General features: G+C 41.6%; 1 protein-coding gene across 1 annotated transcript; it reads left to right on the top strand.

Annotated features, from left to right (window-relative positions):
- Positions 1 to 388: 388 nt before the first annotated feature.
- LOC118401113 (ammonium transporter Rh type C 1) lies at positions 389 to 17,900 on the top strand. Its single transcript, XM_035798352.2, has 11 exons — positions 389 to 662; positions 2,696 to 2,888; positions 12,939 to 13,089; positions 13,293 to 13,440; positions 13,533 to 13,699; positions 13,865 to 14,002; positions 14,184 to 14,320; positions 14,440 to 14,564; positions 15,413 to 15,486; positions 15,868 to 15,935; positions 16,889 to 17,900. Exons 1-11 carry the CDS (start codon positions 440 to 442, stop codon positions 16,926 to 16,928), a joined length of 1,464 nt encoding a protein of 487 aa, XP_035654245.1. The 5' UTR covers positions 389 to 439; the 3' UTR covers positions 16,929 to 17,900.
- The last annotated feature ends 4,253 nt before the right edge of the window (positions 17,901 to 22,153 follow it).

The following is a 22,153-nucleotide window of genomic DNA, read 5'->3' as shown; positions in this document are numbered from 1 at the left end:
AAACAAATATTAGCTGGTCATCCAGGGGCAAGGGGGAAACACAAGGTGTGCAGGGGACCCTATCTTATTTTATTATATTCTACATAACTGTCTAATCTTTTTCTTCGTGATTATGTAGGAGAGGAGACTGTGACATGAATCTTAGTATGTATACATTTTCTGCAGTATTTTGGGGTGTCCTGAAAAGAAGCTACGTGAGAAAAAAATAATGTTCATGTTTACCTCGAGAGGCGGGGAGCGTGGACTCAGAAGATTCCAAGCGGACACACCTCCGCCAACACCCTATGCGCCCTCCTCCCTGCTCGCACATCTGAGATTATGTGGGCCCCCTAGAACTGCTGCCATTATCGCTTACACACTAGGCTACTACTGTACAACATATTTGCCCGTCTTTATCCACAGGGCACTAAGGCAACTGGACCATTGTGGCGATACCAGAATGGGTTGTAGACAAAGCTTTAGGCAATGCTGTGACCGGCCGAAAAATACCAACGTCCGAATTAGTCTTCCAGCAGTGTGTTTCGTATGGCAAATTGTCATGATCATCTTATTCGGCATTTTTATCCGTTATGACCAAGAATCCGACGCACATTGGGCAGAGTATAGAAAATTTCAAAACATTTCCAGTGACATTGAGAACGACTTCTATTTCAGATACCCAAGTAAGTGACCCAAAATTATATGCTCGGTTGCTTTTACATTTCCGTAAACTATGTTTTCTTTAAAAAATATATATTTACATTCTATTTCATCACCAACCAGTTGTGAAACAAAATAGTAATATATATTCCAACCAAATCTTTGCCAATTTGGTCGTTTTATTCAGAAACGTTGGTCATTAGGGTAGTCTTTTTCCTCTACAAAAGGATCACTTTTTATTGTCATGTTACTAAAAAAAATGACAACGCATAGCGTAGTATTTTATTTAACCAGGCAAGTGATTTAAGAACAAATTCTTATTTACAATGCCGGTCAACCCCTGTCAAACCCTAACGACGTTGGGCCAATTGTGCGCTGTCCTATGGGACTCCCAACCACAGTCGGTTGTGATATAGCCAGCCTCATGCTGCCCAATTCCAAATCTCCACTACAATGACCTGAGCTTGAATGTACAATTAAATAGTTGAGCATTTATTAAATTAAAATTGACATTTAATAATTTGTTCAGAAATAGCACCTACTATTCAGGGTTGGCGTCAGAACGAATCAGTTGGATGGGTATTTGACTTCCATAGGGGGGCACTTTTTTTTCAATGAACCTGCTATGTTGCACATATTTTTTAAATAGATGTTATAGTAAAGGCGGCACGTGAGTTTCAAGTTTGGGGAAGTTCCCAAGTTATCCTACCGTCTACATGTCAGTTATGCTTTTTATATGTACATTTTTGTGGAACAGTTTCATTTCAATAATACCTTTTTCGTTTCTCAAAATCACTGCCATGTGGTTAATTATAAAAATCGGAATTAAACCGATACATTTTAAATGTTGAATCTAACGCAAGAGCACCAGCCTCTGAGCGGCAGGTAGCCTAGAGGTTAGATTGTTGGACCAGTAACCGAAAGGTTGCTGGAGAGAATCCCTGAATTGACAAGGAACAAAGCTTTCATTAACTGCCTGAACCAGAAAGGCAGTTAACCCAGTGTTCCCCGGTTGCCGAAGACATGGATGTCGATTAAGGCATCCCCCTGCACCTCTTTGAGTAGTTGGGTTAAAATGCGGAAGACGCATTTCAGTAAAGGACTTCAGTTGTACAATCCCCTTGACTGTCTGGACATGGTCCAGCAACTGTGTGAATGTAGGTCGATTTTACAGTTTCGATTTGGTTTTAGTCACTTTAAAGTATATTGAGTTATCCCCCCAGTAAAGTACTACTTGAGTAAAAGGCTAAAAGTATCAAGTTTTAAATATACTTAAGTATAGTGGTGGAAAATGTACTCAATTAACATACTTGAGTAAAAGTTCAAGTAAACACTATACATCAAATTCCTTATATGAAGCAATCTATCTGCAATATTAAAGCTGATCTACTCCATAAAAAAAAATGAAAATTGTGTTTTTTACCAGTATGTACCTTCAGCACCTGACAGACATTATGACTATAAGGATGTGTCTTTTACATTTTTTACATCCAATACCCTGATCAATTAAACTTGTTTGCGGACATGAGCCATGAATGTACTGGCAGGACTATTTGTTGCCATGTAAAAAACACGTAGGGGCCCAGACAGACTGTTGTGTTGGCCCAGACTGGCGGGAGTCTCTATCCTGTAGAGGCAGAGCAGATTAACACTGATGAAAGCATTTCATCGCAATCACAATCACCTGCACTACTTTAGCTACTTCAATTTCCGTGTTTGCAATGGAGATACACATGCAAAAAGGTCCTGTCTTCTGCTCGGTATTGTGATATAAGAGGATAACCCTGTACCTACATCACCACCAGATTATGGCTGTGGGTCAGGTAATAGGCAGGTTGTGCATTTTTTTCTAAAATAGTTCCAGACAGCATGAATGTATTCATCAGACATTTTGTCAACATAGTCTGATTTAATTAGAGGATGGATATGTTTGATCAAAGACCCATTTATCGTCTTGGTTGAACTTTGATTGATATGGAACCCTCTCACTTCCATGACAGTATTGATCTGCGCTTCTTACTCCTTTCTACCCCCCCCCCCCCCCCATCTCTCTCAGGTTTCCAGGACGTCCATGTGATGATCTTTGTGGGCTTCGGTTTCCTCATGACCTTCCTGAAGCGCTACAGCTTTAGCGCCGTGGGCTTCAACTTCCTCATCGCTGCCTTCGGCCTTCAGTGGGCGCTGCTGATGCAGGGCTGGTTCCAATCTCTGGACCTCATGGACGGAAAGATCAAGATCAGCATGGAGAGGTTAAAGTTTGACGGCTCTTGTCTAACAGTGTTAAATTCGTTTTCTTGGTCTATTGAGATCAGTGAATATTAGTATCTGATTTGATAGGTGAAAGTGATGTGGGTTTAAAAATAATTATATAGAACTAGTTAAAGCATCCCTTTTTTCAGCGCAATGAATGATATCAATCCATACAATATTGTATGGATTGATATCATTTTTTTTAACAAACTCACCCCATTCAACATCAATGTATAGAGCTCTTCTGGCTGACCATTCACTGACTGTAGTATGTATAACTTTAGCATGAATGAGTCATATGTGAATGAGTCAGTCATTCAGAATTTAGACCTACGTCATTGAAATCAATCCATAGAATAACATATGTTAATGGAAAAGGATCATGTGAGTGTGAGTGCCAGAAAGATCATATTAAAAATATATATATATATATTTGACCTTTATTTATACAGGTTTTTCTCATTGAGATAGCATCTCTTTTCCAAGAGAGACCTGATCCAATAGCAGCATTGGGAACAACGTTTCAGACAGAACAACTTACATACACTAACACAACATTAAACAAAACTATAAACACACATACAGTGCAACAAAAACATTTTACCTTAAAAACACGAAAGTCTTGACTAAAAACAGCTGTCCTAAAGACGGAGGAGAAGTAGTGGGACCAGTCTGTGTGTGAAAATCTATCATACAGTGTTCTCAGAAAGTATTCATACCCATTGACTTATTCCACATGTTGTTGTGTTACAGCCTGAATTCAATTCTCACCAATCTATACACAATACCCCACAACGACAAAGTGAAAACATGTTTTTTAGAAATGTTTACAAATGATTGAAAATGAAATGCAGAAATATCTCATTGACATAAGCATTCACACCCCCGAGTAAATACTTTGTAGACGCACTGTCGTGACGTTGTATTGATTAATGTGACAACTGCTGTTCATCAAACGATTAACTGTTTATAATTACGTGATTAAATTAATCAAGTAATTATTAACTCAGTAACCTGGGGCACCATGGGAAAATGTGGTTTTCTTGAGTTTCTATTTCCCAAATGAACTCAAAGAATATCAGAATATCGATTTTACAACCGTCACTAATGAATTAATTTCCTCTACAGTCTCATCCTGAACGTTGCATAATCCGTGAATCTGCATTAACCCGAGTCCCACTAAATAAGTCCATACCACACAAATTGAGTTGATTATTTATTTACTAACAAGCTACAATGATAATATAAGATACACATACACAAACACACAGTCTTGGCTATTGACTAGAATGTAGTACAATGAAACAGATCCCAAGCGGGCCAAAACAATATGACACGTGTTACACAAAATGGGGATTTAAAATGAGAGAGATAGACAGAGTGCGCGAGAGAAGAACACACTTAGGTACATTTGTAAACTATTCTTAGTTTAACCCCAACCTTGCCCCGAGCTGCCGCTCTTATGGGTCAGAATATAGTGATGTAATTACGTGACGAAGGTCTCTGATGGGGTATCTCCTCGAGGACTGAGTTCCTCCTTCTCCTCTGATGGCGGCACCTCTGTTGTCACTGGGTGTAACTCTCTGATTGTCCACACGATGTCTGTGTCCTTTCCACTGCTTTCATTCATACACTGGATCCCTGAGCTACACGGCTGACCGTACTCAGAAGACCCCCTTTCAGAACAAGGGCGAGGAAACAGACCACTAACCCTCTCTGTTGTGGTCTGTTTCCTCGCCCTTGTCCTGAAAGGGGGTCTTCTGAGTACGGTCAGCCGTGTAACTCAGGGATCCAGTGTATGAATGAAAGCAGTGTAGAAACACAATTCCTTGGAAAGTGGTAATCGGGTGGTCCTGCTTGAGATTGTTCAAAGGTTCCTTTGTCTTCTTCAACCCTGTGTTGCGTTTTGGGTTTGTGACTACCTCGGACCTTGGCTGCAGCTCGTGGTCACCTAGTCTACTATGTTTCTTCTTAACTCATATGTTTTATACCCTCGGGTCAGAAAGGGGCGTTTCCGAATTTATGGCAAGTTCTTTGGGCGTCGCTAGTTACGAGGCAAGTGCTGGATTTTACTCAGATCCAATTTAGACAACTAACTTCACATTTTATCTTTACAAAAACATTCTATTTAATCTGGACATTTTCCACACAACGTACAGTATGAAAACATCAGGTTACATATTGTGAAAAGTTTTCAAGTTACAATGTTTTCATTATAACGTCATCATTTAACTTTTAATAACATAACAAAAACGACATTCATTTTAATATTCCATCTATCGTCATCACCACCATTTTGTTCTGAGGTAGGTTCTCCATAGGCCCAACATACATTCCATTCCTCCACAGTGAGAGGACAAAGGGACTGCTGTCTTTATTAAGATTTGCAATGGGCGTGAGGTGTCATAAAACACCCCCACCTCCATACCTCTCTATCTCTCCTCCTCTGGTGGGTGTGAGATATATAATCTGTAGGAGTGTGGCCCATGGTAACCTGACCTGAACAGGCCAGTCATGACAGTCCCCCTCTGGTGGGTTAAACTTAGAAGGATTCTGCATGTTGCAATCCACCATAAGAATGACCATCCAATGTCCTGGTTTGTGGATCATCGTAGCAAACCCCCCGGTGGTTTACCCTGGTAGGATTTCTGCACGCTGCAGATCACCACTAGAATGGATATGGGAGGTCCAGCAGTGGCTCTGTGTTCTGGCCCGTTGTCCAGTTGTCCCTGCTAGTGGATCTAGGCAGTAACTTGGCCAGAAGTTAATAACGCAAAACACTCAGGCAATAGATCATTACATTTCTTCCCCAAATGAGCGGCGTTGTGGCTTTAACTGGTGGTTGTATGGGGAAGTTGTTTATGGCTCTATCACTTCAAAGGAAATTCAATAAAATGAATAAAAACAAAAACAAGAGATATAGAAAATAGAGCTATCACACCTTAATCACCTAATATGGACTATGTTCAAAATATGTCCAAGGTCTATCATGGCATTGACTCTAATGCCATATCTAGGGCGATCCTACTTGAAGGTGGGTAGTTAAGGCATTTGGAAAAATGGCACCCTGAATGAAAAAACTTTGGGTGGTTGAGTCATGGCGTTCGTAAGTCATAGTGGTGGACGCGAACGGTGTGTTAACCAACCATTGATTCCGTACCACCTCCACTTGTGTGGTGGTGGCCCCATCCCTTGTTTGGTTATTTTGGGTCTACAGCGTTCTTCGCTGATGATAGGCTTCAGACCACAAAGATGCTCAGTGTTATCCCTGACGAACGGTTTGCTTGGACTGAGGTAGTGGACGTCTTTGGTTAGAGTACACATTAACAGGTTAGGGGTGAGATATAAATCTGTATTGTTTTCCTGATAAGCTATGTCTGGGGGTGTGGCAATTTTCATGTGGGTTCTGTCACGGCAAAATCCTACATTTAGAATCGTTTTCAATCTATAGATATTCTCCAATTCAACAACCGGCAGCGTCAGTAAAAATCCCACTTCCTTACGATCACATCCCCAGACTATAGGCCAAATGTGACTGTAACAGCCTTACCATGGTTGTAGTAGCTGAGGTCAATATGTCGTACACCATTGAGAGGGGCACTAGATACGAGGGGATTCTATTCATGGCCAAGTGGTCCGTAGAACTGCTAAACTTCACAGAGAAAATCCTCCAATAACATTCGAACCAATTGGACATGGGCAAAGTCATGGTTCCTGACCTCTACTAGCTTTCCTAAATATTGGAGGGTTTTGTTCAGGAGAGTGGCATGTGTGTTTACCACCAGAATAGTGTCATGGAGAGACTTTCCCACATGTTGCAACCTGAGTGCCTGTGCTTTCATCTGTTGCTGGATAAGTAGCATCTCTTCAGTAATCTCCCTAACATTTCGCTTGACTGTGGCTAGACTGACTGCGTTGACTTTAGTGGTACCTAGGGCAAATAGTGACCCTACGGCTGCACCTATCGAGAGTAGCGCCCGGACTAATCGTTTTTTCTCGCCTGGGCACTGCTAGTTCTGACTGGGTGACTGTGAACTGTTGGAGCTGGGCCAACATATGGGCAGTGTCTATCTGGGCATGCTTAACTGCCTGGAAGGTCCAATCCCGGGCCAACTCAAATAAGCCGCAGGTGAAATTATTACAACGTCATTACAACGCCAAACATTTTTCCAAATTAACTCCATAATATCGACAGAAACATGGCAAACGTTGTTTAGAATCAATCCTCAAGGTGTTTTTCACATATCTATTCGATGATAAATCATTCGTGGCAGTTGGGTTTCTCCTCGGAAGCAAATGGAAAAATACACGCAGCTGGAGATTACGCAATAATTGCGACAGAGGACACCAAGCGAGCACCTGGTAGATGTAGTGTAAAATGGTCAATCTTCCAAAGATATGCCTACAAATACGTCACAATGCTGCAGACACCTTGGGGAAACGACAGAAAGTGTAAGCTCATTCCTGGCACATTCACAGCCATATAAGGAGACATTGGAACACAGCGACTTCAAAATCTGGGGCATTTCCTGTTTGAAATGTCATCTTGGTTTCGCCTGTAGCATCAGTTCTGTGGCACTCACAGATAATATCTTTGCAGTTTTGGAAACGTCAGAGTGTTTTCTTCCAAAGCTGTCAATTATATGCATAGTCGAGCATCTTTTCGTGACAAAATATCTTGTTTAAAACGGGAACGTTTTTTTATCCAAAAATTAAAAGAGCGCCCCCTATATCGAAGAAGAAGTAATTATTTTCATTTCACTTCACCAATTTGGACTATTTTGTGTATGTCCATTACATGAAATTCAAATAAAAATCTACTTAAATTACAGGTTGCAATGCAAAAAAATAGCAAAAATGCCAAGGGGGATGAATACTTTTGCAAGGCACTGTACTTAAGAATTTTCTTAGTGCCTTCGACTTGCTAGGTTTCTGTCTATTCGGTGCTGGCTTGCACCCCTTCTATTCCCATGGGGCGAGTGTACAACTTGATTTGGTTCCTGTGGACCCACTTTAACATTGTGTTTTGTCAACCTTTGATGGTTCTGATTTGATAAGCTACAGGTGACAGCTTCACCACAATCTCGTGTGGCCCCGTCCAGTGGGGCAGGAACTTTGTTGCAACGCCCGCGGGTTTGGTGTATATGTAGTACCACACCTTGTCCTCGAACAACCGGTGTGAGGCCTTTTTGTCATAATAGGTTTTGTCACCTTCTGTACTTCTCTCCAACTTTCTTTGAGTATACGCAAAGGTAGTCTGGAGGTGGTTTCGCAAGTCCGTCACATATTGATGAGCCGTGTATGCCATGTCTGCGGCGACATCTCCCGATTGGTACAGGAGGTGCAGTGGAAGTGTCATTTGCCGGCCTGTCATCATCTCGAATTGTGTTATTCCCAAAGACCTGTTGCGTGAGGCTCTTCTCGCCATCAGTACCAATGGGGGTTTGAGGTCCCAATCTTTGTGGTTGGCTGCCACATATTTCCTCAGGATTCTGACGATTGTCTGACTGCTCCTTTCTACCCTGCCGGAGCTCCTGGGGTGGTACGCGATGTGGAGTTTAGCTTCGACTCCCAGGAGCCGCCATAGTTTGGTCATTAAAGCTGCCGAAAAGTGGGTTCCTCTGTCGCTGTCCATGGTTACTCCTGGCAGGCCGAAAAGACTGAAAACGTGGTTGAGCAAAAGAATGGCCTTGGTTTCCGCTGTGTCATTGGTTGCGGGCAGGCACTCCACCCACTTGTGAATGAGCAAGTCACTGTGTGGAAATACTTGTTGCCTCTTGCCCGACCTGGCAACTGGGCCGATCCAGTCGTTGTGGATCGAGCTCCAGGGGTAAGACACATGCTTGCGTTGCAGGGGTGCTCTGTGAAGTGGCTTAGAGGGTTGAAACTGGCAGCAAACTAGACACCCCCTCACATATTGTGCCACTTCTTGTTCCATGTGACGCCAGTGGGCCATCTGTCGCAATGTTTCACATGTAGCCTTGACCCCCCTATGGCTTCCACATTGACTCGTTGTGGGCATGAGCTATCATTATCCCCCTCTGTGTTTTAGGAACCATCCATCTTCATGTGGCGTCGGTTTCTGAAACATAAACCAGTAGGTCAAGTGTGAGTGTGAGTTTATGTTTAGTTGCATTCTGCGAACGAAAGTCGTGTGAACCTGCCAAAACCAATTCGGACACTGGGTGATTGACAGGATCAGACAGGAAAGCCTTCAAAGTCTGAGGGACCCATCTTGGTTTTGCATTGCTACCAGGTCACCATTCAGGAATGAATGAGTTGGCAACACATTATGTTAGTGCGAAGACGTTTTCCGCGATGCTACATGGCTGTGCGTTACTGCAGATACCATGGCCGCCTCGGTGGTTTTGCGTCTCGGGCATCGAACACCCAAGGGGTGACGTGAATTGCACCAGATTTCGCCCTGCTGTCGGTATGGTCGTTGCCAAGTTTGTTCATGACAAGGTGATTTGGAGTGTCCCTTGACTTTCTTCCAATCTTCCAGGTTGTCTTTGGTGATGAGGTCATCGCAAGCTAGAATGAGATCTTTGTTTTTCACTTCTTTGCCACTTGAAGTGGTCATGTGTTTTTGTTTCCAAAACAGTAAGTGGCATAAGAAGGTGAGTCTGGCATAGTCTGAGTCGGTGCAGATTGCAAGTTTTGACAAGTCGTGTTTCACTGCCATTTGCAGTGTGATAAGCACGCCTACTTCTGAGAACTGGCTTGTCATTGTGCCATACCAATCCCACACCAGCTTGCAAATGGTCTAGATGGCGGTAAGAACATCCATCCGCAAATGCCATCGGCATGCCAAGATACGTTCTCTTCGAAGTAGTGATGGTTCGAAGGCAATGGCGGAGCTACATCACCGGGGGTGGTGTGAAGTCGGTTTCATCATCACCACACCTTTGACACACCGCCAAAGCCTCACCCAAAGGCAGGTTTGACCCTTCGTTTGACCCTTTGACCCTTTTGCGTAGTTGACTACTACATCATGGCTCTGCAGCGTCATCAGTCAAGTCGCTATTATGCTGTTGTGTACAGCACCGTCACTGATTCGTTGGCTTTTCAGAAAAGCCACAGGCTGGTGACATGTTTCTATGATCACCTTTTGTCCACCGACATGACTGGTGAAGTGTTTGACCGCCCAGACTGTCGAAAGCAGCGCTTTTACGCAGTCTGAGTACTTGTGTTCAGCAGTTGTCTGCCTCTTTTATTTTTTACCCATCTACCAATAGGTACCCTTCTTTGCCAGGCATTGGAAAACCTTACTTGTCTTTGTGGTTGAATCTGTGTTTGAAATTCACTGCTCGACCGAGGGACCTTACAGAGGTCTGTATGAGGTACAGAGATGAAGTAGTCATTCAAAGAATCATGGTAAACATGAGTGAGTCCATGCAACCTATTATGTAACTTGTTAAGAAAAATGTTTCTCCTGAATTAATTTAGACTTGCCATAACATAATTATTGACTCAAGACATTTCAGGTTTTCATTTTTAATAGATTCGTAAAAATGTCTAAACACAGTATTCACCTTTGACCATATGGGGTATTGTGTGTAGACCAGTGGGAAATAAAATATATTGAATCCATTTTTAATTCAGGCTGTAACATCAAAATGTGGAAAAAGTCAAGTGGTGTGAGTAATTTCTGCAGGCACTGTATGTATCACCTGTTACCGTTGATCCTCTTGACTTGTGAGATGTACAGTCTGTACACAGTAATGGGAGGGCAAACAAAATACATATTAGTGCTAATCATGCATTTATGATTCTGCTGAAGTTTCTCCAATCTTGTGTAAACAGATATGATATGTGTGGGTGCATGTCTGTGTGACGTGTGTGTGGAATCAAACATGCACCCCTGTGTACCCGTGTATGCCTCTGTGCCTGTGCACGTGGACAGATAAATGTCTAAGGGTGCCAGAGCACCCGCCCTTTTGCCCTCATATGAGAAAAGTGCCCAAATTTTTATTTAACTTTTAGTATATTTTCACTCTTGTTATTGAAATGAATTGCCCATCAAACTAGCTAATTTCTCATGATTGAATCTTGGAAAATTCCCAATCCTCCTCCCCCACTCGAGTCCATCCCGACTGCACTTGTCCTGCAGGCAGAAGCTACAGGTGCCCGAAAGGTAGTGTAGTAGGGGCTACCTTTTGAGTTGCATATGTCTTCTCACGGTTAGGAATAGGGAAGCAGAACAAAAAACAATCACAGTTAAAGACCAGTTAGATTGTTTCAACAGCATAGCTAACTAGCTGTCTAACTAACTAGCTGATTTACATAATCTACATCAGCTATGATCAGCTGATAGCCCGCCCCTCTTTGCCCTCTCTTTGAGCAGTAGGCTGTAAACTTGCAGGGATGAGTGTGATTTGACAGAAAATAAAGGCCTACGCTGTTGAAATTTGATTACAGGAACATTAGATAATGAACTATGAATGTAAGAATTTTAAGTCAACTGTGGTTTCGGGAGGTAGGGTGCCCTTTTCACTGAGCACTCTAATGCCATAATAATTCCCACGCTAATGCCATAACGCTAATGCCTTAACGCTAATGCCATAATAATTCCCACGCTAATGCCATAACGCTAATGCCTTAACGCTAATGCCATAACTCTAATGCCATAATAATTCCCACGCTAATGCCATAACGCTAATGCCATAATGCCTATGCCTTAACGCTAATGCCATAATGCTAATGCCATAACAGCCGTTTCGTATCCTAGCAGAACAAATTGTTATAAAGTAAGATGCAAATTAAGGGCTCTATTCAATCCGCAGTGCTGAAGAGTTGAAATTTAAAGGTAATTTACAATTGAGCCTACATATAAAGCATTTAGCGTTAATGCAGTTTGCGTGAATGCATTGCCTTTACATTTTTATCATGCTGTAAAGCCAAACTTCAGTGCTACGGATTGAATCGAGCACCTTAAAACCTTTTACAGCAGTGGGCTAAATAAGGGTCACACAATGTTTCTTGGTAGTCTTAAACAAATCTACTTTGAAATTGAAGTATTCACCTCACACACATGGTTATCGGCTTTAAAAAAAGAAGACACCTGCACCATGTCAGATATTGAGTTTAAATGTATTCAATTTTGAGTTTGCATGCCAATATTACACTTTATATACATTACATAAGACTGAAATATAACAAAACTGTTTGACATAGAAACACTGTATTTTCGGCATAAAGAAAAATAAAAGAGTATTAATTATAGACTTAAGAGAAATCTAACATTCCACCCATGAGACCACTAGGTCATTTGACTGCAGGAAAGGTGTACTCGGTGTTGTGAGGTGTACAGAGTCACAGTAAGCTCCAAAAATATTGGGACAGTGACACATTTTTTGTTGTTTTGGCTCTGTACTCAAGCACCTTGTAAGTATGATCATATTTATTTTACAGTTATAAGCAATGTTAAATCTTATAGTAAGTTGTTTATGTTTATTATTGTTACTATATTTAGAAATCATTTCAGTCATTTCAAGCCCTATTGCCCCTCACAAAAATATTAGATTTGTCATATTTTCATTGTATTTGTACTACGTACTTGAGCTTGTGTCCTCAAACGTGAGTACACCTCAGCAATTTATTTAAAAAAAATACCAGAAAGGTAAGTTCCAGACCTTTCCAAAACTATACAACATTAACATTCCCAAAAGTGTGTAAAGCTGTCGTCAAGGCAAAGGTTGGCTACTTTGAATAATTGCAAATATAAAATATATTTTGATTCCATGTGTTATTTCATATGTTTGCTGTCTTCACTATTGTTCTACAATGTAGAAAATAATTAATTATATTGTATTGTGTATAGATTGAGGAAAAATCCATTTTAGAATAAAGTTGTAACGTAACAAAATGTCAAGGGGTCTGAATACATTCTGAATGCACTGTACTAACCTAGCCTGGTTCCAGATCTGCTTTTGCTGTGTTACAATGACCAAATGAGTTGGCAAGTCAGCAAAAAATGATATGGTACCAGGCTGACACTGACCCACTCACTATACATTGTAATCCTGCTCTGGTTCCTTCCTTCTCAGTCTGATCAATGCAGATTTCTGTGTAGCCAGCTGCCTAATAGCGTATGGGGCGGTGCTAGGCAAGTTGAGCCCAGTCCAGCTGATGGTGATGACACTGTTTGGAATTACTCTGTATGCTGTGGATGAGTTCATCATCCTCAACCTCATACATGTAAGTCTTTAGTAAATGAAGGCTTTAATATTAAGTCCTGCATACATGGTTCTCACAAATGGCCCACAGTGATGCTGTATCAAGGTCTGTGCTTGATTGATTTTCTGAATACATTTACTGTTACAATAGGGTTTTGTGGAATAGATGTTGATATCCACATATACGAATAAGGTGGCTGGTTTACTGTATATCATTCTCCACAGGCCAGGGATGCTGGCGGCTCTATGGTGATCCACACATTCGGGGCTTATTATGGTTTGTCCATCTCGTGGATGCTGTACCGGCCCAACCTGGACCAGAGCAAGCGTCTGAATGGCTCTGTCTATCACTCAGACGTCTTTGCCATGATCGGTGAGTCGGATTCACAATAGTTGACTCTTTGCACATTTTCCATACTGGTATATATGCAACTGTACTACCATGGATCCACCCCTGTCCCGTAGGAACCCTGTTCCTGTGGATGTTCTGGCCTAGTTTTAACTCAGCCATCACGGACCACGGGGATGGGCAACATCGAGCGGCCATCAACACCTACCTGGCCCTGGCCTCCACTGTCCTCACCACCGTAGCCATCTCCAGTCTCTCCCAGAAGACTGGCAAGCTGGACATGGTAATTGGCCATATGGTGTGCCTTACATACATTGTCCTGGTTCCAGATCTGTTTGGGCTGTCTTGCCAACTCCTATGGTCATTGGCGTAATGGCCATACACGTTTCCTTTTTATCATACATCTCCACTCAAACTATTGGCCAACCGTTCTGTTCCTGTGTTCCAGGTTCACATCCAGAACTCCACGCTGGCAGGGGGTGTTGCCGTGGGTACGGCAGCAGAGTTCATGCTAATGCCTTATGGGTCTCTGATCATAGGATTCTGCTGTGGCATCATCTCCACCCTGGGCTACATCTATATCACGGTAATGTAGAATATGGAGTCACATCAGCTTTGTTCATCAGATTTATTTGCAACTTTCCACGAAATGTGCCTACCGAATGCAGTGAAGAAGTGTAATTGCTAGTTAGAGGCTAGTATAGTAGTGACTACTGACTGGGGTACTCCTATTTGATTAGTGGGCATGTATGTGTCTGTTCCCTCAGCCATTCATGGAGAAGTATCTGAAGATCCAGGACACGTGTGGCATCCACAACCTCCACGCCATGCCTGGGGTCATAGGGGGCATTGTGGGCGCCGTCACTGCAGCAGCCGCCAGTGAAGAGGTCTATGGCAAGGCGGGGTGAGTTATGGCATATCATTATGCACATCCAATGCTGCAACAATGAAGTCTGCTCAGTTTGTCTGCTTCCAATAGTTTTTTCCCCCCACCTCAGATATAGTAAATGTTTTTTTTAATAGGTTGATAAACACATTTGACTTCACGGGGAAATGGAAAGACATGGTGCCGAGCCGGCAGGGAGGACACCAAGCAGCAGGGCTCTGTGTTGCCCTCTGCTTTGGAGTCGGAGGAGGAATCATTGTTGGTGAGTTGGACACAATGTAACCGTCTCTAGATTAGATTGTATGCGCTGATCAAAACAGGTTCTGAGATCCCAGGCCACCACACAAACAAGGCTAATATACTGCAAGGTCAAAGATTTTTAACTGTACAAAAATCTGGTTCACACGCTCAGTCCCAAAGATGCAGTACATACTGCTGGATGTCCTCAAGATTGGCTGCCCCCACCACCCTTCGGTCATCATCTGCTCGCGGCACCCAGCCCACAGAACAGTGCTGGCAGCACAGATATAGAGAGGAAACATCCATTCTGAACAGAAGTATTCCACCTGACCCACACATTTAGGGGTCTACCGTTCGTTATCTGCGTGGTAGTGAGCGTGGTCGACGCTGGTCCCCATCAAGGTTTCAGTGGTGGTGGCGGAGGCAGCAGCAGTAATGGCCATCTCCCTCCATCAGCAGGCCCAGACTGATGCTGAAAGCTCCTTTTTCAGTTGTGTGGTAGCTCATTAAGTCAATCAGGCCCAACTCCTGTCTCCAAGGGGAGTCTACAATAAATCAATTAGGAAACACAAAAGGAAGGAGAAACACAGCAAACAATAGAAATCATGCAACATTTGAATAAGGCTCACAAAGTATATTGAATAAAGAAAGGTCACTGCCCACTCAAAATAAATGTTACATTCATACAAAAAAGTATGGTCTCCATTTTGGGTTAAATATAAGGGAGACAAAATGTGACACATTCATGGGTGTTTTAGTGAGGACAGGTTTTGAGGGAGCTGACTAGTTCATGTAGTATTGTGCGGCTGGGGTGGTGTATTTGAATAACTGCTGTATGTACTCCGTGGTGAGGATGCTGTTTGTCCCTAGGCTGTATCCTGAGGATGCCTATCTGGGGGGATGCTCCTGATGACAACTGCTTTGACGATGAACTCTACTGGGAGGTGAGATACTGTCCTAAACCATTAAAGTCCAAATGCATTCATAGCATGAAGACTGAAGTCATTTTCGACCGATCTTTCTGAAGGTGATTTCTGAGCATTTTTTTTGTTGAGAATTTGAATCAAAACAATGTGTCATTGTTAAAGGGCAGTATATATATATATTTTCCCTAAACTGTTTCCCTAATACTGTCACGTCCTTCATGGAATGGTTAATACCAATATTTAGCTATTAGCTTGTTTCCAGTCTGAGGAGGTTTGGTTATTATGACTAAATGGTCTTTGGTTTGTAGAGGCTAAGGAAGGATATAGCAGTGGAAACTATTTACCTCTTTTTTTACATGCTTTTGGAAGTTCGAATCAAATGTTGATTTCTGCCCTCAGTTACCTGAGGATGAAGAGAGCATTCCACCTATACTGGAGGACAACAACCACATGCGGAACAGGGATGTGTAAGTAGCAGATTTGTGCAACAATAGGATAATGGAGGTTGGATTGTAAGGCTTTTGTTCATTATGCCTTATGATACGACAATAGTTCCTGTTTTTTTGGTTAGTCATGTTACTTGACCTGGATTTGAACCTTTTTTCATCAAATGTCCCCTTTCATTTTTGTCAGATGGTCCAAAACCATCCTCAGAGAATTGCTTTAATTTAAGTCTAATTCTTTTTTCTGGAAAAGGCTTATTATAATAAAGATTCAAATCCAGGTCATGTGACATGATTAACCAAAACACAGGGCCCTAAAATGCCTTTGTCCTCATAAAATGTGTTATGTCAAATATCCTCAAGATGGCAGCAGACCACTGTGCTATATGAAGTGTATGCCCACCCCTAGTGCATACAATCCTTGTTTGGGTCCACACAATAGCCCACACAATACTGTGAAAAATTGCCACAAATTAGTTGACAACATGTTGTTTCAGACTTTTTGAAAAGCTGAATTGGTCGTTGTGCTCTACGTGTGTGTTGCTCATCTGTTCTGTGTGTTGCTCATCTGTTCTGTGTGTTGGTAGGGGTGTTCCATAGCCCTGGACAGGTGCTTTCTGAAAGTGACCTTGAAGTTATCCCGTAGCTGTTGTGCTTGGCCTGAAAATGACAATGGTACTGCTTTTAGAATAGGTCATTTTCAGGGCAGTGTCTGGGGATTTAAAAAACAATTTACTCTGTGTGAGAGGAGGATTTTGTCTAATTAGGTGGAATCTGTCTATTTGATGTAGAACAATATAGAAAAAGAACAGGAACCAACTTTCTCTCAATTCCCTTTAAGCAAAGCAACGTGAAAATAGAAAGAGTATACTGGTCAGGAAGTATGAATAAATGGTCTGAAGCCTATGTGTAGTCCTGGGCTGTACCAGTTTCACGCAAGGGTTGTAAATCTTAACGTAACCTTTTGTCATTCACAGTACAGAATCCAATTTATCTATGGAACAGAGTCAGAACTGACGCTAGAGCCTGATGTCACCCCCCCCCCCCTACAAAAACTGATGGTTCTATCCTACACTGACTCATGCTGGACAGAAAACACTCCTATCCTCCTGTTCTGCTCATGGAATTTAGTCAATCTTTACTACTTTACATTGGAATCACAACAAGAACTCCCTGAGAAACAGTGACAATTATCTTTGTTTAATGAAATAGTTTTGGCAAATGATAGAATAACCAGACAAAAATAATGGTGCCATGTTTCTATCACCAGTCAGGCCTAAGTCGAATCCTAAGCAGGTAACCCTACATCATTAATATTAACAGTAAGATAGGTGACTGTACACCTTATTTTCCACATTGTCATTGTGTCACCTTACCAAATAAAGACCACAGGCCAAACCACCGGTGATGCTGGTGTGAGAGGAATTATTGCATTAATCGGAATTTGTGGAGATTCTATCCTTTGTGACAGGTATAATGAAATACAATTGTCACATGCTTTGTAAACAACAGGTGTAGACTAACAGTGAAACGCTTCCTTATGGCCCCTTCCCAAAAATGCAGAAGCAGAAATGGTCAGGAACCCTAACACAGAAGCTATCCACTGCAGCGCCCTCTTCAATCTTCTACTGTATGTCATGTTTTGTTTATAGCTTAGGTTGATGTTTTTTAGGTCCAGTTGGTTTTATGGTTTATCCAAATGGCTCTATGGAATTTCAGCTCAAGCTTTCATCGTTTAGTCATAGAACCTGATTCAATTTGCATCGCTGCATTCAAGGAGTGTCTAGTATATTTATAACTGTAGAGAAAGGGGGTACATTACCGGTGTTTATTGTGAGATGTGAATTTGATTAAACTAAATCAAGGCAAATGAAAACTGCTGTGTTTGGATGTCTTCACTTATAACCTGTTTTACATATTTAATTTATTGTTCATTCTAATCTGTACGTTATGAAGCATTTTATTAAATCTAGCTACCCATTTGTGCAACCTCGTCATGAAGTGTTTGAGTCTATTGTAGTGGAGTAGGTCTACTGTAGCAGGTCTTCACAGGTCTCCCAAAGTCGACTACCTGAGAGGGTCTAGGTCCAAAATTCCTGATTGTATCGTTTCTCGGGTGTATGTAGCTACCAGTGGTGGACCCAACTACAGCTCTGCATAGCCTAAAGCATATACATTTTACGCTAATAAGGTGCATTTATTGACTTATAGATGGTCTAGCCAACATATAAAACTCTGTTCGTTAACCAGAAGAGAAACGTCTGATAAACCTTGTCACTCTGGTCCAATTGGATCCGGGTCTAGGTCCAACTTTTTGCAACTGAGAAGACCTCTGTGTAGCATATTTTTTTGGGGGGTCCAAACAAGAAGTTCCCTCACAGAAAAAATTAAGTTAATCCATCATTTAATTTTGCAGGTCTTCTGCTTTGAAAACATTGAGTACAAAATAAGTTCAGTCTTTTATTGTAAAGTAAGTGGATCCAGGGCTTTTTCTATTAAGCTTACCAGTGAGAATGGTTTTAGAACCCTTCTAGACTGCTTCTTTTAGAAAAGCTACTCTCATTAGCAAGAAAATGCATCGTATTTAATTGTATTACAATTGTTTCAATCACTTTCATGCAATTTTCACAAGTATGTGGTGCATTTTCACTAAGCACAGCAGTCTAAACAGAAACTCAAAATGGATGATGTTTAAAAACTAAGCACATTCAGTTGACTGAGTAACTACATTTACACGTTCACTTGTTCACTGCACCAAATCACTCTTAATTTGGATACATATTCGATATGAGTATCTGCTTTTCAAAATGCGATATTCACTTTCATTATTATTTTCTTTTAATTTGCTAGTACAATTAACTTCATCTAACCACTCAAATCTGAAAACTACTGAACCAAAGTTATGTAGTGCCTAGTTAACATATGTAGTTTGACAACTGCTGAACACTATATTTTTACCTCAAATGTATCAGTTTATAAATGTTGGAAGGTAAAACGAAATCATATGTCTGTAAATAGTACATAATTCTCCATCTGCCAGTGTGCCTCAATAGGACAAAGTGGAAAGTCACCCTGTACTACCATTGCTGAAATACCTGATTTGTATATAACCATATAATCCATAAATTTAATTGATACACTAAGCTGATTAATTCCAAGCAGAGAGACGGGCAATACTGTATTAATTGACAAGTCTTGTAGAAAAAGTGATCTTGTACAAGGTTTCATTGGTCAAAACTGGAATTTCACGAGTTAAGGACCAGACTTCGAAATGGGTTTAGAATTTTTATTGAGGATATCGAATGGATGTGAGAATGAGGATGAGAATGGACCAGATGAAGCAGAGGGCTGCAGATGAAGGATCCAGGGGGTGGAATCTAGAGATTGGAGTCTTAGGTAGACATGGTCAGGCCATGGTAGTTATGCTGCTGTGGTGATGGCAATCCCTAAAAAGAAAACTCCAAGTTAGTCTGACTCTGGAGAGGAATTGAGCTGTTCTGGACTGCAGGTGCTGAATGGTTGGCGATATAGTTGAGGTAGTACAGGCATATGGATGAGATGCCCATGGGAGTTACCCAACCTTAAACCCCAGGAGAGCAAACAGAAGCGACGCTGTCAAGGAAAATAACTCCCTTGAAGGAAGAAAACCTTAAGAGGAAGCAGGCTTAGCTGAGGAGCCAATCCTCTTTTGGCTGATTAGGTAGGATTCTATGTGTGAGGTGGATGGTGTCTGTAAACTGAGGCAGGAACTGGAGAACTGCTTGAGTTAATGCAGGTTCTAAGAGATGAGCATGTTGTGGGCTGTTGTCAGAGTGGATGTAGGAATGATAGGCTTGAGGGGACCAGCATCCAAGGAGTGTTTGGGATGCCGTGTCGAGATGCCATGGATGCAGCACTGATGTGGAAGTAGTGTCTGGAGAATTGGTCAGCAGGATAGCTGGGATAGGGATAGCTTGTCTCAGATGGGAATGGAACCATTGGCGAGGTGATGGAGCCAGATTCGGTGATGAATAGTGGATCAGATGGAGAGGCATGTTGAGCTTGTCTGGGTTGTAGACAGTAGGTGAGTGGTTCGTGAGGGCTGAGGATAGATGGTAGCCAGAACAGGTAGACTGGTTTACTTCTGACCAACTGATCGGTTTACCTTGTTTGATGTTGAAGGAAGGCGTTGTCTGATATGCTGAGATGAGAAGTGATTTAGGTAAATGATAGAGGATGCAATAAATGGTAGTTACAATTACAAAATGGTGAGCCTATCATTGGGCTCCCGAGTGGCGCGGCGTTCTAAGGCACTGCATTTTGGTGCTAGAGGCGTCACTATAGGCCCTGGTTCGATTCCAGGCTGTATCACAACCGGCCGTGATTGAGAGTCCCATAGGGTGGCAGACAACTGGCCCAGTGTTGTTAGGGTTTGGCCGTCATTGTAAATAAGGATTTGTTGTTTGTGCTTCTGACTTGCCTAGTTAAATAAATAAACTTAAAAATCATTATCTGATGTGTTGGTGATTAAACAAAATGCGCTCATGGAATTTCATGGGAAAAATGAGATTTTGCATGAATGACACGGGTGAAAGTATGAATCCCCAATTACTGCACATATGTTCTTGAACATAGATTTTTAAGGTCTTGCCTATGGAAAGACTTAGCACTAAAATGAAATTAAAACATTTATACTAGGAGGATGTCATATCATTGGATGAGTGGGTGAGTGACCGACTTTTCCCTATCATATCATTTGCCGGTGGCTGCAGCTAGAGATGCAGGCGTAATTTGGTTAGTTAGCAAGAATTGTGAATCGCTTTGCTAGCTAGCTAGCTATGCTGAACTTGAACAACTGTTAACCAGTTAGTCACCAACGCTCTAGATCAAATGAAAACGGCCTAACCAGCTCTGCTAGGGCGAGCAAAACGGTCAGTGTTAAAAACGAAGTGTTATATTCTTCCTGGGAGTGTATATGAACAGATTTGAATAAGATTTAATTTCCACTTTAACTCAGTGTAAAGGGAGTAAGGGGATACAATACTGTATTGCATCGTGAAATGTGAGATGTGTATCTGAGCAGAAAGTTGGGCAACTATGTGGAAATCTTTTATTTTTTATTTTCATTTTGATGTGTTTGTTATTATTGTTGTACTTTTTTTCTATTACACTATTTTGTTTGTTATCATTGTTTCTGTCTTTGTTGATGTTGTTTTTGTTTAATATCTATCAATATAACAAAGAAAGAAACATTAAGAATCCTTTACATTGAGAATGTCAATGCAATATATACTGTCTGTCACTCAATTGTGTTTTTCAATTATCCTTATGTTTAAAGAACTGTGATATTTGTTTAAAACAATTGAAGATACAGTATATAGGCCCTACCACAAATATGGATATTTTTACTCCTATTGTAACTAATGTAATCAACTGCCTTTGTGATGAGAAATGAAATCATTAAAACTAGTTTACAGTGAGAATGGAATAGCTGTTTGATTAATGACGATGTATTGTATTCAAAAGAATGTGACCTTTGTACAAATAAAAACACTACAAGGTAGGTGTATCACCCCATCTCCCTACACTCAAACTCAACTCATACCAACCCTTGAGACTTCACCTCATCCGATATATGTGTTCATGTAATTATTGCACAATACGCCCCAATATATCACAATTTATTGCACATGTGAAAATCACTACCCAAATGCAACATCCCAGGATGTCCTGGTTTGTCCTCATCATTTAGCTCTAATTAGAGGGCTCTGACCCTAGTGTCAATTTCCAGCCACCTCACACAACCAATGTTTGGTAACGCACCATCACTCTGACCCAGACCCTCCATAGTCCTCTCTGCAGAGAGATCACACAGGGGTCATGAAGTCATTTCCCATGCTCTCCTGTTATACCAGAGTGACCACAGGAGCGATCACACACTCATGCATGCACAGGAGGGAGAGATCATGTCCATATAGTCTCCTGGGAGACTAGAATGACCATAGGGACATAGGGACAGGAACACATCAGAGCCCAGCCCGCAGCATCAGCCTAAAGGTTTGACCTAGTGCAAGGTCACACTCAGGGCTCCACAGGTAGAGCCGCATGAATGACTTACCAGAGGTTTCACGATTCAGATTTTCATCTAAATCCCACTTAACTCAGCATGGATCTGTAAAAACAATATGTCCCATTGAGTAGAGAAAGAGTAGGTGAGACGATTATGGCCTTGGATCTTGCTTTAGAGCCTCTGAATTGCGCTG

This window comes from Oncorhynchus keta, chromosome 22 (assembly GCF_023373465.1).
Source record: "Oncorhynchus keta strain PuntledgeMale-10-30-2019 chromosome 22, Oket_V2, whole genome shotgun sequence".
Classification (NCBI taxonomy): Eukaryota; Metazoa; Chordata; class Actinopteri; order Salmoniformes; family Salmonidae; genus Oncorhynchus; species Oncorhynchus keta.
The sequence above is the reverse complement of the archived record's forward strand: the minus strand, read 5'-3'. Positions and strand labels throughout refer to the sequence as shown.